The sequence below is a fragment of the Pristis pectinata genome, chromosome 7 (assembly GCF_009764475.1).
Source record: "Pristis pectinata isolate sPriPec2 chromosome 7, sPriPec2.1.pri, whole genome shotgun sequence".
Classification (NCBI taxonomy): domain Eukaryota; kingdom Metazoa; phylum Chordata; class Chondrichthyes; order Rhinopristiformes; family Pristidae; genus Pristis; species Pristis pectinata.
The window spans coordinates 93,169,071-93,186,128 of record NC_067411.1 but is presented as its reverse complement, the minus strand read 5'-3'; the positions used below and the strand labels follow the sequence as shown (position 1 = coordinate 93,186,128).

The window sequence follows — 17,058 nt, the reverse complement described above, 5'->3', positions numbered from 1 at the left end:
TTAGAAATATTCACCAACAGTTTCCCATAATATAAAGTTAAAATTACATATTACATTACGTTGTGTGGAAAATAATTTCTCAATAGTTTTGTAATGAAATTGAAATCTGAAAATTAAATACAGAAAATAAAATGTTTGCATAATGATGCAGCTGGTAGGCCTGCTGCCACACAGCTCCAGTGACCTGGGTTCGATCCTGACCTCTGGTGCTGAGTGTGCAGAGTACGCACATTCTTCCTGTGGCAGCGTGTGTTTCCTCCAGGCCTCAGGTCTCCTCCCACATCCCAAAGAAGTGCAGGTTGATACTTAGTTAGCTGCTGTAAGTTATTAACCTTAGTATGTAGGTGAGTGTTGGAATCTGGGAGGAGTTGAAGGGAATGTGAAGAGAATAAAATGGGATTAGTGTAAGGTTAGTGTAATGGTTACTTGGAGTTCAGTAGGGACTCAGTAAGCCGACATGCTGGTTACATGCTGTACTACTTTATAACTCTAATAAGGTGTAGAATGAGTGCAAATAGGTTCTTGGTCATTGGCATGGACTCAGATGGATTGGGGGGCTGTTTCTGTGCTGTGTGACTCTATGACTCTCAAGTCAATAAAGTGGTTTGATGCAAAATGGGCACTGTCCCTGGGTCACACTCCCTATGACATTGACTATGTCCCAAATTGTGCCAATGCTTCATTTTCATTAAACCAGCAAACTGCAGATCAAGAATTGCAATTCAGCGCACTGGTTGGAGCCATCGCAATGTTGGCTGTCAAGATGCTGAGCCAGCCTGCAGGGAGGCCTTGACTATTTTAAGACATGATTAGGCATATATCATCTTAGACTGATGATGAAAGGCAATCTTTCTATCTATAGAGCTTTTCAACTGAAGCTTAATGGCAAATAAAGTCATTCAGAGTGATGTTATTCTTTTTCCTCTGCAACTTCTTGCTGGAAAGTATTTTAATATAACACATGGAGAGACAGGGGCTTGATAATTTCATTGGAGCAGTAATGGACTGTTCAACTGGATATTGGCACTCACAATGAGATTTTAAAATGAGCAAAACAAAATGCACTTCACACATAGACAGCACTACCAGCTTATGAGCTGCTTTCTCTATTTCCACTGCTGTCTGGATAAATTGAACAGGTGATATGACTCCCTGTATTAAATCATCCGTGCAAATCAATCCGATCCTCTTCCAGGCTGAGTGTTTCCCTTTTACATCTACATCTGTTATATGACAGGATCAGCTTGCTATTTGCTTCTCAACGATTCCAATAACATCTAACTGCTAACTACATCTGGATCTGTAAAGGGACCGCAAAGGCAGGGCAAGGTTTCAAAAACAAATCCTTGCAAATAACAGCTGAACATTTTTTATTAATATATTGGAAAGATTAATGCAATAATTTACTTACTATGACTCAGAAGGAGGCTCTTTGGCCCATTGGATCCATGCCAGTTCCCAACAGAGCAATCCCCTCAGTCCAATTCCCTCTCTTATTTCCCTGTAGGCCTCCAATTTATTCTCTTTTACATACTCATCAGCTCCCCTTTGGTTCTTTTGCCACTTACCTACGCTAGGACTAATTTACAATAACCATTAAATCCACCAGTACATCTTTGGGATGTAGGACGAAATCGGAGGACCCGGTGGAAGCGCATGTGGTTACAGGAAGAACATGCAAACGCCACACAGGCAGCACCTGAGGGGTCAGGATCAAATCAGGATGGCAGCAGCTGTGAAGCACCTGGACTGACTGTTGTGCCTCTCTGCCACCCGAATCATTTTGCTGGTTGTTTTGGTTATTGATAGTTTTCACCTTCCTAATTCCTTTCCTTTCCTTGCATGCTGGTTACAATGGCAGGAATGGAGTCGTATGGCCACAGGCATTTCTTGGCTTAAAATGACATCCTTCTGCAGACATTACCACATTACGCATGCAGGAAGTTAAAACAGCTGAATTAAAATTTTCCTTTTGCAAAGTCCTATACTGACAGACCATACGGGATAACAATCAACAGTGGCAACTTGCACTGATTTTTGGAATGGGCAAAAAGCAGTTCCACAGGAAAAGAGGAATTGCTTATTAAGAGGAATAGACAGAGTGGACAGCCAGCGCCTCTTTCCCAGGGCACCAATGCTCAATACAAGAGGGCATGGCTTTAAAGTAATGGGTGGGAAGTTCAAGGGAGATCTCAGTGGAAGGTTTTTTTACCCAGAGAGTGGTTGGGGCATGGAATGCGCTGCCTGGGGCGGTGGTGGAGGCAGGTACATCGGTCAAATTCAAGAGGTTACTAGATAAGCATATGGAGGAATTTAAACAGAGGGATATGTGGAAGGAAGGGGTTAGATAGTCTTAGGCGAGGTTTAAAGGTTGGCACAACATTGAGGGCTGAAAGGCCTGTATTGTGCTGTACTGTTCTACGTTCTACATGTTCTAAAATGCCGGGAATTAATTATATTGAAAGCAGAGAAGTTTAACAGGAAATCTGACTGTGGTGTTCAAAATGTTGGTGAGATTTTGAAGAGGTAACTCAAATGGCTGAAGTTCCTTATTAAAACAACAAAATCAAAAATCTAAAATGAGTTTTTACAATAACCGTCATTCACTACAATTTTCATGAAGGAAAATTCACAAAGGAAATTGGAACTATTCAGCTATATAAGGCAAACTCTTCAGATTAGTGTTGGGACGTGCTTCAAGAGGAAATTAGGAGAGAGTTACTAACAAAGTCCTGCCAAAAAGCTCTTTACAATGGTTTATTTTGAAGTGTCATCTCTGCTGTAGTTTGGGTAAATGCAGCAGTGGGTGGCACTTTAAAAAACCACTCACACACAACAATATGGGAATGACCAGTTAATCCATTTTGGATGAAGCTGATTAATTAATTTCTTTAGCTAGGGCTCAATCAAACTGGAGACGAACAACTAAATGTTACTGCAGATAAAAATGTAGCTGTTATTATCTGGATCGCACAGTAGTGTAGCGGTTAGCATAACGCCATTACAGTGCCAGCGACCCAGGTTTAATTCCGGCCGCTGTCTGTAAGGAGTTTGAACGTTCTCCCCGTGTGTCTGCGTGGGTTTCCTCCGGGTGCTCCAGTTTCCTCCCACATTCCAAAGACATGCGGGTTGGGAGCTGTGGGCGTGCTATGTTGACACCGGAAGCGTGGCGACACTTGTGGGCTGCCCCCAACACATTCTCAGTAACACAAAAAGATGCATTTCACTGTGTGTTTCAATGTACATGTGACTAATAAATAAATATCTTATCTTATCGGATCTTATTCTAAATCCTCCTAAGCCATTCATCTTGAATAAACTTATCCAGTCAACATGAGCTAGACTAGGCCCTTGGCCCAGAACCACCAAATGAGACTCCTGAAACCCCGAACTTATCTGGGGCTGAGGCGGAGGACATATCCCACTGGTCCTCCACATCCTCAGGTTCACTGGCAAGGCCCAAGTAACAACTGAGTTGTTGGTGGCAAAGTTCACAGTCCATGACCCTAACGGCTGATAAAACTTGGGGAAGAGTTTCACCAGCTGTGAAAGCTGTAAGTTAATTTCAAAAGTTTTTAAATATCGCCGATATTCAGAGACATTTAAAAACTAAAAATAATGATGTAAATAATTAAACTATTTAAATGTTTTTAAAAATTCAAAAGAAATTTAATTAAAACACATGAACACTTATTAAAAGCAGAAAACTAAAATAAAATGATTTCAAAATTTATCTACTCCTTTGCCTGCTAATCCATAGGCCTATAATTCCCATTGTTATCATTTGGGTCTCCCATCCTTTGCCATGTCTGACCTGGCACAAGATCTGAGAGTTGATTACTTGGACTAACACAGAAGAATACCAGCAAGACTGATCTTTGCCAATGGACTCCAAGTGGGTTTTTGCAACAGAGCTTCAAGAGAGATGTGGTACCATCAATCATGCTGTGCACTCTGGACTTTACATTCCAAAGTGCATATACAAAGATTGGGTCCTATGGCCATTCAAAATGCTAATCGCCAGTCAGAAGTGCTGGCAAAACTGAGTGGAATTCAACCTAATGAACATTAGTTTTAGATGAGAGTCCAAGAATAAAGCAAATCTATATATTTTCCACCATTGAAGCATGTAAGACATGCCTCTCCCTCACACACATTCTTGGACCAGAGATATTTCAGTTCAATTGTACCTCCAACTTTTGAATTGTACGCCACTCCTACTCCACACTTCTTGTTGTTGGCTTGCATTGCAATTTCCCCAGCACACCTGGTGCCATGCCTAAAAAAAAGCAGGTCAGAATTTGTCAAATCCGGAAGAGAAATTGTAGCCTGTTATTTTTGTCACCGAGTTATGTACCAGCTTATGGCACAAAATGTACTGGAGTGTAATACTGCACATATTTACATAAAGTTCAACACTGAAATGTAAAATGCGATCCAACAGAAACAACACTGTTGCAGCAAAAATACAGTGTAACTTGTGGTTGATGTCGAGGACATTTGCTGATTGGCAGGTAACCAGTGGCGCTGCTGAAGCTGGGTCCAACACTTAAGCTTGTACCTTCCACCATTTGTTTAAATGATTGCCATGGAAGACTTTTCAAAGCATCTTTGTGCTTACCATAACTTTGAGAATAGACAATGATAAATGCTGCTCCCTGCAGTTTCTAGTTGTTGATCACAGCATAGATACTAAATGGACAAGAATTGTCCACATCCTAGGTAAATATGCAGTAGCAGCTGAAGCCTTCAGACTGTGGTAATGTTTGTATAAAGGATCATAATAAAGAATGGAACAAGGAAATCCTTCTCTTTCCTCAAATCATACAGGAAAATAAATGAAGAGTCTGCATTATCTCTGGGGAAGTTTTACAGCACACGGTTTTAAGAGGTTGTTTAGTTTTCCTCTGATTTATATCAACAACCTTTCAATGCTGTGTGCTAGATTAGAATTTGATGCAAATAATTAAACAATTTAAATTTCCATTTCCCTGTATGTACAATGACTGAATTTGCAATCATTCTCTAAAATGGCATTCATACTCCTGCCCACAGAGAGAAATACACTGAGACTTGTGAGAACTGCTTTGGTGGATTTCTGGAACCACGGTATGGAGATCATGCAGTCACCCCTCATATAGGCAGGTTAACATAATCCTATACCAGTGAGGTAAACAGAGTCTGTTCTCAGCATGTCCTCAGTTTACTACCAATGCTGCACACAGAGGATATAACTGAGCATTTCTGGCACTCAACCTTGCCAAGAACTTTGGAGAGGAACTAAAAGTTTATTTTCTCAACAGTTGAAATTGAAGTGGGTTAACTGCAGCATCCTAACCCAGGCCAATTCTGTCAAATTCTCTGAACCTTTGTATGGCTTAACTGGCTCGCTGGTGGTGCAGTGAAGGACTACTCCCCCACCCCACTGACCCAAGGTGGGTATTCCAGTTAGACTGTAAGTGGAGCAGGCACCTGTGTAAAATGTATTAATGCTGATGGAAATGATGCAAAACTCTACAGATACCACTCTGCTGAGAACACACTGTCTTGTATCAGGAAGTAAACATGGCTGTGGTTACCAGCATTAGGAAATACAGATATTCCTGGTTGTTTGCATACTGCTAGCAGCAGGTTCAGAGATTCATTGAAGGAGGTACAAAGTCCTGCAGTGAATTTAGTTGTCCATGGGTAAGCACAAGGAACAGTTCAGGTGAGATCTGAATCATTTGGGTGTAATTCTTCAACCACGCTGTTATGAATTTGAGCATGAACACTTGCAGAGCAGTAAAATAAGAGGGTTTGAAACAAAGGTATTTCTGACCCTCAACATATATAGTAGGATTTAGTTTTGCACTTGGAGAACAATGTCCCTGGTGTAAAACAAATGGATCTAAGTTTTCTCCTGTTAAAAGATTAAATGAATTTTCAGTATCAGGATGAGATAAAGATCTCATTTTGTGCTAATAGCAACTTTTTTTTCTCAGGTTATTTATAAAAGAAATATCCCTCTATCCTTTTGGTCAAAATCCCCAAGAAATTTCTCAGAACCGTAAGAAATCTGTGTTCTACCTTCCAGCAAAGTTCAGTAGTGAAGAAAACTACTGCCCATCTTTTTCAAATTAACCTTACTTCAAACTATGTCTACATCTTGGCATGTGGGAGCTTTTGGTGAATCTTAGGAGTTCTTATATTGGCAAACTTACTTATTCTCATTAGTTGGGTCATATCTAGGAAAGGGATCCGGGTCATTATCATTAAAATCATAGCTTGCTTCTGGATCCTGTAGAAATAAAAGAGGAAAATAAATTTATTAATAGTCAAATATTACAAGTCATCTTTCAACTTTGAAATTTTATATATTTGGCATAGTTTATTGCTCAGAAGTATTTCAAGTTCAGGGCCTAGAAAATCTATAGCACAGTTCAATATTTTCGTATGGCATAGGTAATATTTCTTCAGAAAAACAAATCACACAACAATCATTTATTGCCCATCACAAAATTCATAAGTTTGCTTCCAGGCACGCCCTGCATATGACATATTAATGCACAGAGGCACTGGTATATGTACGTGCTATGTACATCTGGAAGGTACTTCCACTAGATTCACTTCCACATTTATGGCCCACGGATTCCACATGCCCAGCCTTGCTGAAGTAGGCCTCCATCATGAAGGTGAGGCCTACCACAACTAAACTTTACAAAAAGCTGCCGGAGCAGGTTGCAGCCTCTCAAATCCAGCACTAGAGACTGGGTCTGGGTGTGCCCTTAAGTTATAAACTTCCTACTTGCTGTGATTCCCTTGGACACACACCCAATCGCAAACTCTATCAATGGCAACTTCACCCACCAGCCTGAGCAGCCATCATGATCTCAAACCCGAGTCCACCAATGCTTGAACTTCAGGCCTGAAGCTCAGGCCTACTTGATTGACTGCCAGTCCGTCTTCACCCTGGTTCCTACTGGGCATCATGCAACGTAGAATTTTTCCACAGTGAGTAAGCCTTAGCATAAAACTTGCCTTGCCCCACTGGGTCACAACACATTGAACACGACCTCTCCCAGTAGGGAGAAGTATCTTGGCCCAGGCCTAGAGAGGACTTTAAGGAGTATAGCTGTGAGTAGCTTTCATTCTTTTCCTCTATCATTATGGCTGATAATCATAAATTTTAGTTTCATTTAGATAAAAGCAGTTTGTGGCAAAATGTAGCAAAACATGGACAATGTTCAGCTCAGTTTGATTAGATAGCAATGGCTGAATGAGGTGCAGATCTTGCTGCATGTGGCCACAAGTTGCTTTCAAATCACACAAGTGCCAGGCAATAATTACTCTCAACAAGAGAGAGTCTGCCACCTCCCTTTAATATTCAGTCATATTACCAGCTATGTCCGACCATCAATCATCGCACCAGTAACTGGAGCAGCCATATAAATACTTCAGCTGCAAGAGCAGGTGAGAGGCTGAGTGTTCTGCTTCCAGTGACTCTGCTCCTGACTCTCCAGGACCCAGAGACAAATAAGAAGTACAGTAGAATACCATCCACTGCCAGAATGAGAACAGCTCATTGAAATCAATGGGAATATGTGGCAGACCACAGAACAGTAAACAAAGATTAATTTTCTTTCTACTTGGTTTAATTCAATTAGTTTGTCCTGTCTTTTGTGTGAGCACTTTGGTGTTTTAATTAATATGTTCAAATTTTTTGATGTTATTTTTATTTTTAATAATGCCTGAGTGTTTTTTGACCTTTGTGAATGTCAAAAGTACTGTCAGTGAGCCATAGGGGGGTAGCTTCACTGGCTGACAAAGCTCTTCAGTGGGCAGGACCTGCCACTTATGCTTAGAGAGACCCTGAGCTGTTTAGAGGGCTGGAAGATCTGGTCCTACATCTGGACTCTAATCAGTCAGCACCACACCATATGGAGCATTTGTCCAACAAGACAGTTAGATATCCAAGTGATGTCAGAATGTTTCCTTTATGAAGTTTAGAAGGTTGTTTAAACCCTTGTTGTTACAGTCAACTGTAAAATAAAACTACTGAAAAAATTCCCATATCTTCATTGTGTTTATAACTCCAGACTTTCCTTCAGACATTATTATCAACATAGCATTTCTAACCCAATGCGTTTCCAAACTGGAGCAATAGACGGGGAAAGACCAATACAATAACTTTGCAATTGTTATTGCCTCAATTTTATCTGTAAAAGTAAATTGTTTATAGCAAATATCAAGTATCAAAACCATTTACTACTATACTTATCTATGTACTATTAATGCATGTTAAGTTGTTTGTTCATTATGGTTTTAGATTTTTCAAAAAACATTTATTTTTAAAAATATTTTAAAATATTTTTTAAAATGTTTCTCATAATTTCAAAGGAAATAAACAAATTAAGTGAAGCAGGTCTAGTGACATATATCAAGCCCAGATATACGTACATTTCTATATATCCTTAAGACTCTGTGAAGTCACCGTGTCCCCTTCCAAACTATCACGTGACTTGAATGAAAGCATTTTGTAACCTAGCCAGGAAAGGGCAGCACGCACTGCAAGGGACACCAAGCTCAGAAGGGTCGGGGTTGACATATTTATGACCTTTAACATATAAGGAGCTCAGATCAAAAGTGGTACCATAACTAATGTGGAGGGAAAACTTGGCAATACCTATCCCCATCCATTGAAATTATGATTTATGTTCTTATAAATTGAATGAAAGATCAAAAGAAACAGTATTGTACTTCGTGTTTCCCTACTCAAGAGGTGTGGTTCAAGAAATACAAGAACGATTGTATCGTTTTTGTCTGCAGTGAAAATACTCACAGTTTTGTGGTGTTTATAGACAGAGAACTTTTGTGATGGTTTATTAACAATATTTTCGCTTCTAACAGTTCAAATGGTGACACATTTGGTCTCTATGGTGGTCTATTAGCTGATGGTCAGTTGCTACGGTTTACCTTTGGCTCTATAATTCTGTGTTCCCTGACCCTCTTCCCTTCTTTCATCTGCTCAGTGTCCATTTCATATCTACTGCCTTATAAAGTGCTTTGAGCCCTTCCTTTGGATGTAAGGTGGACATGTCCACAACAGTAGTCCATTATCCATGCGTCCAGTTACGATTTTCTGGGGCATTATCAACTTTTAGTATTTTAGCCATTACGAACTCATCTGCTGCCCTCATAATAGGTAATGTTGATATAATCTGGTCGGAGTAGTTTTATAATTAAAACAGTTGCCAGTGAGCAGCAGAATGAGCTTGATTTCCAACTCTTTGGTTTGCACAGTCCACACATAGAACCTGTTTTTTTCAGATTTTATATCCAAAAGAGTTAAATTCCAGACTATTTTAATGAAAGTCCATCCAAATACTCAGCCCCAGTCTGTTGACTTCCCCATCAATTCAGCTAGTGAAATTATATTTAATGATAATGATGAACAACCCATAAAATTCATTTTGCTGCATAAATATATGATTCAGCACCCAGTTGCAAAATCATTGGTTTAACTTCAATAATATTAGGAATTTAATCGACTGTGAGCACCTCAGGAGAGAAAGTATAAAAGTGAAAACTTGGAAAACATGATGCAGAATTTGTGAATCCCAGCCACCAGTCATTTCTCAAAAATGAGGTTGCATAAAATGCCACTGAATCAGTATATTGGTTTCAGAAGAGATCATTAGCCATGAAAGAAATTAAATTTAAAAAATTCCTTTTAGTTTTACTCACATAATTTGCTTGGATATCAGTGTGGTTCCATTCCAGCCCATCATCAAGCACAGTAAGCACGATTCCTTTGCCAGTTATTCCTTTTTTCCACACTGGGATAACATGAAGATCCAGTTTTGGAAGGGATGATGAAGTTCTTGTATCTTGCTTTAGGAAGGGGGATATGTAAAATGTTATAAGTTTGCCCTTTTCTTTTAACTTTTATAACAAGTGCCATCTCTCAAAGGAGAGTTTTTTTTAAGCTAACAGCTTTGAGCTGCAAGCAATTAATTTGTAGACAAATCATTGAAAGTTGTGGGTGGCTGTTGAGAGCTTGTTGAATCATAGCTTACAAAAATGTACCATGATCTCTGCAGAAATCACCAGGAAGAATGACTCATCCATCTCTGCCCTGCTGTCAGATGGGTTTACAGAGATGTAGGATTATTTTCTTTCCCATTTCCCATTTAAGTATATCATAGACCTCTTTTTTTCTCAATACGAAATCAATTCTGTATTCATCACCTCTCTGGCCACTGCATATTATTGGAATAGTTTCATGCATTTGACTGAAATCTGTGCAACTGCTAATCCTTGTTGGTTAAAATACACAGAGGCACAGAAACAAAGCCAAAAGCAAATTTGCACCACCCTTCTCAATTTGTTTAATCTTTCTTCACGTTGAGTGAGCCAATGACTCCAAATGACTTGCTTGTAATCTTAACATTGTTTCAACAAGAGGCCCAAAGCACAGTCATGCATCCTGCAAATTGACAAGAAATAAGCAACTACAATCAGAAAACACATTATTTTCTGCTGGGGGAAATGGAAATATAACACTGGTGCATGACAATTGCTCAGTGGAGAGAGATTTGAAATATATTGGTGAAACAGAATTCATCATATCTTCTCCAAGTATGTAACAGCTACAAGATGACTCATAAGCCATCAGCATATATGAGAAAATCAGTTGTCCGTTGTTTCATTGCTTATGTCTATTTTGCTTCACTGCTCAGTTTCAGAGAAAACCTAATGAATATAATTTACAACATGGAAGACATCATTAATCAATGACTGGTGCCAACATCTCTGAAATAGAGGTTGTAAGTCAAGTTGGAGATGCAAGAGATTGTAGATGCCAGAATCTGGAGCAAAAAAACCAAGCTGCTGGAGGGACTCAGCAAGCCAAGCAGCATCTGTGGAGTTAAAGGGATATTCGGTATTTCAGGTCAAGACCCTGCATCAGGACTGTGAGTGTAGAGGGAAGATAGCCAGTATAAAGAGGTGAGAGGGAGGGGTGAGGCAGGGACTGGTAGACCATGGGTGGAACTAGGTGGGAAAGGGGGAGGGGCAGGGATGGAGTCTAAGAGACAGTGGCTGGTGGGTGATAGGTAGAGACAGATTAAGAAAGAGAAGAAAAAGTCGAGTAGTCTCCAACCCAAATGTATGAACATTGAACTTCCCAACTTCAGATAACATCATGCTCCTTTCCCTCGCCTTCTAGTTTGCCATCCTACCCCACCATCACCCAGTTTCCTACCCCTCCCCCACCTGGTTCTATCTGCCTATCACCCACACCTTCTGATTCTCCTCCCACAACTGGTTCGATCTGCCCAACCTCCCTCCATCATCTGTTTCCACTCATCACCTACCAGCCACCGTCTCCTGACTTTCCCCCTCCCCACCTGACTCCGTCTGTCCACGGTCTCCCACCTGCCTCACTCTCCCGCTCACCTCCTTATAATGGCTACCTCCCCTCGACCAAAAATGCAACACTTCACACTTGTCCAAGTTAAATTCCATTTGTCATCCCTTGGCCCGCTTTCCCAGTTCATCCAAATCCTGTTGTAATCTTAGATAACTTCTTCACTTCCCACAATCCCATCAATTTTGGTGTCATCCACAAACTTACTGACTATTCCAACTACATTCTCACCCAAATCATTAATATAGATGAGAAAAAAACAGTGGACCCAGCGCTGATCCCTGCAGCACATCGCTGGTCACAGCCCTGCTTCCACTCCCACCCCATAACTCCAACCACTAAGCCAATTTTGTTTCCAATTGGCTAGCTCTCCCTGGATTCCATGGACCCCTTCTGGATCAGCTTAGCATGCAGGGCCTTGACAAAGGCCTTGCTGAAGTCCATGTAGACCATATCTACTGCCCAGCCCTTGTCAATCCTCTTGGTAACCTCTTCAAAAAACTTAATCAAATTTGTGAGATGTGATTTCCCATGCACAAAGTTATGCTGACTCTCCCTAATCAGACCTTGCCTTTCCAAATGCGGGTAGATCCTATCTCTGAAAATCCTCTCCAGTAACATTCAAACCACTGATGTTAAGGCTCACCAGCCTGTAATTCCTTGGCTTGTCCTTGCAACCCTTCTTAAATAAAGGCACAGCTTTAGTCACCCTCCAGTCTTCTCGTACCTCACTTTGACTAACAATGATACAAATATCTCTGCTAGGACCCCAGCAATTTCTTCACCACCTCCCCACAATGTTCTAGGATACAGTTGGCCAGTCCCTGGATATTTATCAACCCTTATGCCCTTTAAGACCACACCAGCATCTCCTCATTTGTAAACTGGATATGTTTCAAGAATCAAGATGGAGGAGCTAATGTTTACATATCAGCCATTATCTCACTGAAGGTGCAACAAGCTCAAGGGTTCTACATACCCAATAAGTCACAGCAAGAATATTGCATCTTCTGTTGTTCATGTCAACCCATCAAACGTTAATTGGAATTAAGTTGCTATTCAACCTTTCAAGTACCTAAAAGCTACAATGCCATCTCTGATATATTCCGGAAGCAAAATCAAGGGCTAAGAATAGTTTTGTTTCCACTAAAGCGAAGAACTGGAAAATCAGAAGATGGGATGGAACTGTGGAACTTTCAGGTATATGGAATTTTAAAGAATTACCTTAAGCTGCGACTTAAGGTAGTCCTTCACCGTACATTTTTATTGATACTAATCAAAGCACTCACGAGATACCATTGTTGATTCCACATGGGATCGCTAAACAGTTTCTCTGCCATGCAGTCTGCACAGTCCCTTGGTGGAGAACGCTTACTTCTTTGCTTTTCATACTGTTGTTCTGCCCAAGACACCTAGAGATAAGCAACAGAAACAGAACATGGGTGTGACTGTTATTTATTTTATCATTCGCAAACACTGTTTTATAAGTGAGCCGGAATGCAATTCACTTTTGTTTAAAACTTCCTCCTTCATTGTTGATATTGCTGATAATGACAGAAACACATGTGCTGAGGACTTCCTCAGTAAGGCGTCTCCTCCACTGTGGTTAATCTTAATGTTTGCATTTAGATTGAAACGCAATCTCTTTGAATAGAAAAAAGTGTTTGTTTATATTGGTTTGATCTACATGAATCAGGGCTTCAAAGCCCCACCAATAATTAATATAAACCAGGTCACTCAAAAAGCTTTGTTTTTGATTGTCTCCTTCAATTTTCTCTCTGATTTTCTTCTCAAACCTCAGAAATTAAAAGTAGAAATTCTGATGGCCTATAGTTCCAGTAGACTGCATGTAGGTCTAAGCAATTACGGGTAGTTGTGAAAATATCCACCTGATTCGGGTATCACATCACAGAATTCCCCTTTGTGTTATCATCCAGTAACAAACGCATGCTCCTTTTTGGTTAGACTCCAGGCTGAGGATGCACATTGGGAGGACTATCATGACTCAACTTGATCCTTTACTAATTGTCCACACAAATAGGCTTCCATTACAGTGGTGACCAAAGTTAGACCAAAGTTTTTCAGTTAGAAACAGCTGACTTCTTTGAGTTCAATGGAAAGACAGTCAACCATGTCCTACATGAATGGTCAATCCACCTCAGGAGATTACCACCCTAGAAAACGGAAGTTTATATAGGCTTCAAAAGGTGAATACAAGACTAGATCACATGATTGCAAATTTGGTATTACTAATTCCTACAAGATTATTTTTGTGAACTCAGTATTGATCATCTGCATTTTCATGCAACCACTAAAGTATAGAATCTGTTATGTTTTATTTTAATATTAAAAAAAATGAATTATACCCGTTCATCCTCAGATAATCGTTTTGTAATGTGGTCAGCACTCCTTCGAGATCTTCTTGGATGAATTTTGTGTCGAAGTAGATAGTGATTTTGAAGTTCTCCGATCTAAGGGGGTAATGATGGAAGAGAATGAGTGATATGAATTATATCAAGCTGTAAGATGAGATTTCATTCATTAAGCTTTTTTACTGAATTTTCTGCTGATCTTTCTAGATTCAGGACTTGTGTATATGGATGACTCCTTCTCAGAAGATGTCACTCACTCTGAGGGGTCACCTCAACATTCCTGCTGAGAAAGATAGCATTTTCAGGTGGTGAATCTCACATTACAGGTGAGCGAGGGAAGACGCTGGAGACAAACGGAGCAGTGGGAAGCAGTTGTCAGAGGGCTCATGGTTTTCCAAACTACATTTAGCTACATGCAGATGCTGCACTTCAGGGTTGTCAATGTATAGAAATGTACAGCAAATAATATGTAAGATACAAGCAGATGTCTCAGGTGCACTGTGCACGCTGGCAGTGAGAATGGAGAAATCTGTGCAATGCAAAGGTGACGTGATGTCATTAGCCTTGTCCATGGAAAGCATGGCAATCTGGATGGACTAACAAACATGGGTACTAAATAAATGCATACTAGTCTTCACTGAGGGCTTGTGCACCATGGACGCCATCTAAAAAAGGGTGTGTGACATGATCCCTGGAGCTATTCAGTGGCCTATCAATCTGCAAGACCGTAATCAGTAGCTCAGCTGTAGTATTGAAGGGCCGTGAAGGACAGGCTGACAAAAGGGGACATGAAAGTGGGGGCTGTCATCAAAGCACCTCTAACCTCTGGTGCCCCCTCATACAGTGCCTCGCATGCTGCCTTGCATCTCAATGGCTGAGTTTGCCCCTACAGCTACAGCTGGAGCAGTCTGAGGTGGACCCTCACAGTCTCCAAAGCCTACGGGACATCATCTCAGAGGGTGCTGAGTGCAGTACAGTATTCTAGAAAGAGGAACCTGCACTAGGGCATGTACATGGCCATTTTAGAACATAGAACAGTACAGCACAGAACAGGCCCTTCTGCCCACAATGTTGTGCCGACATAGCTATTCCCTCCTACCTACAGAATGCCCATATCCCTCTATTTTCCTCTCATTCATGTGCCCATCCAAGCCCCTCTTAAAAGCCCCCAATGAATTTGCCTCCACCACCCTATCAGGCAACGCTTTCCAGGCATCCACCACTCTGAGTAAAAGACGCACCCCTCATGTCTGTTCTGAACCTACCCCCTCTCACCTTAAATGCATGCCCTTTTACACAAATTTTCAGGATTCCATTCCTGTTATTACACAAATGTTATTTATTGACACTTCCTTCTGTTTCTGCGTGTATTTGGTTAACACCTGGTAACTGGCCTTTTAACGTGCAGCATGTAAATTTATGCCAAGCAAGGGGGGCTGTGGAAAGAGAGCACAGTCGCGAGCAGGACTGGTTTTTGTTGGTGAAAGTAGTGGAGGGCAGAAAATGGAGTTCTGATGGAGATGTGAGACGGATGGGCAATAAATATGGCATCCTGGGAAGCAATGTTCGTTTCTCCTCTTGCATTTAATAACTCAGCTTCCCCTTCCTTCCTTGCATCAGCATCATCAGAGCAGGCAGTGTGCTCTCTGGCGTGTGCTTCCCCGAGGCCTGAATGCTGCTTTGCAATGTTATAAAGAGTGCAGCACACTCGTGTGCCATTTTGGAGATCTTGGCTGTTGCACGTAGAAGGGCACCTCCAGATCAGTGAACAGCAGCTTCAGCATGTCGATCACTTGCACAATGACACTGCTGAATGTTTCCTTTTATTCATTCCACGCACGTGAGCTTCACGGGCTGAGCCAGCATTTAATTGCCAATCCCTAATGGCCCTTAAGGTGGCTGTGAGCTGCCTCCTCGAACCACTGCAGACCTTGGGCTGTGGGTACACCCACGGCACTGTTAGGGAGCAAGTTCCAGGATTTTGACCCAGCGCCAGTGAAGGAACAGCAGTCAGGATAGTTTGTGGCCTGGAGAGCAACTTTCATGCTTTAGCTGCCCTTGTCCTAGCAGGTGGAGGACGTGGGTTTGGAAGTTGCCGTTTAAGGAGTCTTGGTGAGTTGCTGCAGTGCATCCTGTAGATGGTACAAACTGCTATTACTGTCTGTCGGTGGTGGAGTGAGTGAGTGGTTGTGGATGGGGTGCCAATCAAGGGGGTTGCTATGTCCTGTATAGTGTTGAGCTTCCTGAGTATTGTTGAAGCTGCACTCATCCAGGCAAGTGGAGGCTGTTCCAGCACACTCCTGACTTGAGACTTGAAGATGGTGGACAGGTTTTGGGCAGTTAAAAGTTGAGTTACTCACCACAGGATTCCTAGCCTCTGACCTGCTCTTGTACCACCTTGTGTATACACTACTCCACTTCAGCTTCTGGTCAATAGTAACCCCCAGGATATTGATGGTGGGGGATTCATTGACGGTAATGCCATTGAATATCAGGGGGTGACAGCTGGATTTTCTCTTGGAGACACCAAGTCAAGTTTCTCTTGTTGGATATCACCATTGCTTGCCACTTATGTGGAGCGAATATTACTTGCCATCTATCAGCCCAGGCCCGGATATTATCCAGGTTTTGCTGCACTTGGTTGTGGACTGCTTCATTATCTATGGAATGGCGTTGAACATTGTCAGGTGACTTTGGTCATAATACTCCCAGGTCTCAGTTAAAGGAGGTGTTCACTTCCTTTGAACAGCCAATCGGTAAGCCTGCTTCAAGGTTTAATTTTCTGCACCTTAAGGGCATCATAGCTGCTGCTCGAGAATCCTATGCACATTTCCATCAAGATCCTTAGGTGGCCACACACAGGCACCATATGCATGAGAATCCCTGGACCTTGATGTCCACTCCTGTCCATGTACCTTCATTGCCTCATGTACATAATCCCTAATTCCCTACACCTAGAGGAAAACAACTAGAGTTGTAAACTTGAAACCTCTATCATTCTGACTGCCGCCATTGCAAGCACAGTAGATGTAATTGATCACCCTGGAAAACAAGCCATTAGTCTCATGCTTATGTGTGCGCTACCAACTGCATGGTCCTACAAATAAGTTCAGCAGAGCCTGAGAAAACTGGTGATTTTGGCTTCTGGTAAAGCAGAGAGAGGGACCAGGTCCGACACACAGCAGTAGTTGCTCCAGCAGATTGTAGATGTTTGGCACTAGCTGTACTTCCAAAAGCAGTGGAGTTCAAACATGTTGAAGAACATCATCAACTACA

The 17,058-nt window shown here is 41.4% G+C and overlaps 1 protein-coding gene across 1 annotated transcript in view; it reads right to left on the bottom strand.

The window, feature by feature from the left end:
* The window catches only part of pcsk1 (proprotein convertase subtilisin/kexin type 1), a 46,214-nt gene that overhangs the window by 20,738 nt on the left and 8,418 nt on the right, over positions 1 to 17,058 (bottom strand). The window contains exons 2-6 of the mRNA XM_052019818.1: positions 13,777 to 13,881; positions 12,700 to 12,822; positions 9,727 to 9,873; positions 6,204 to 6,280; positions 4,191 to 4,279 (exon numbers count right to left, since the gene is read on the bottom strand). Of these exons, the coding sequence (XP_051875778.1) occupies positions 4,191 to 4,279; positions 6,204 to 6,280; positions 9,727 to 9,873; positions 12,700 to 12,822; positions 13,777 to 13,881 (541 nt within the window). The remainder of the gene's footprint in view (positions 1 to 4,190; positions 4,280 to 6,203; positions 6,281 to 9,726; positions 9,874 to 12,699; positions 12,823 to 13,776; positions 13,882 to 17,058) is intronic.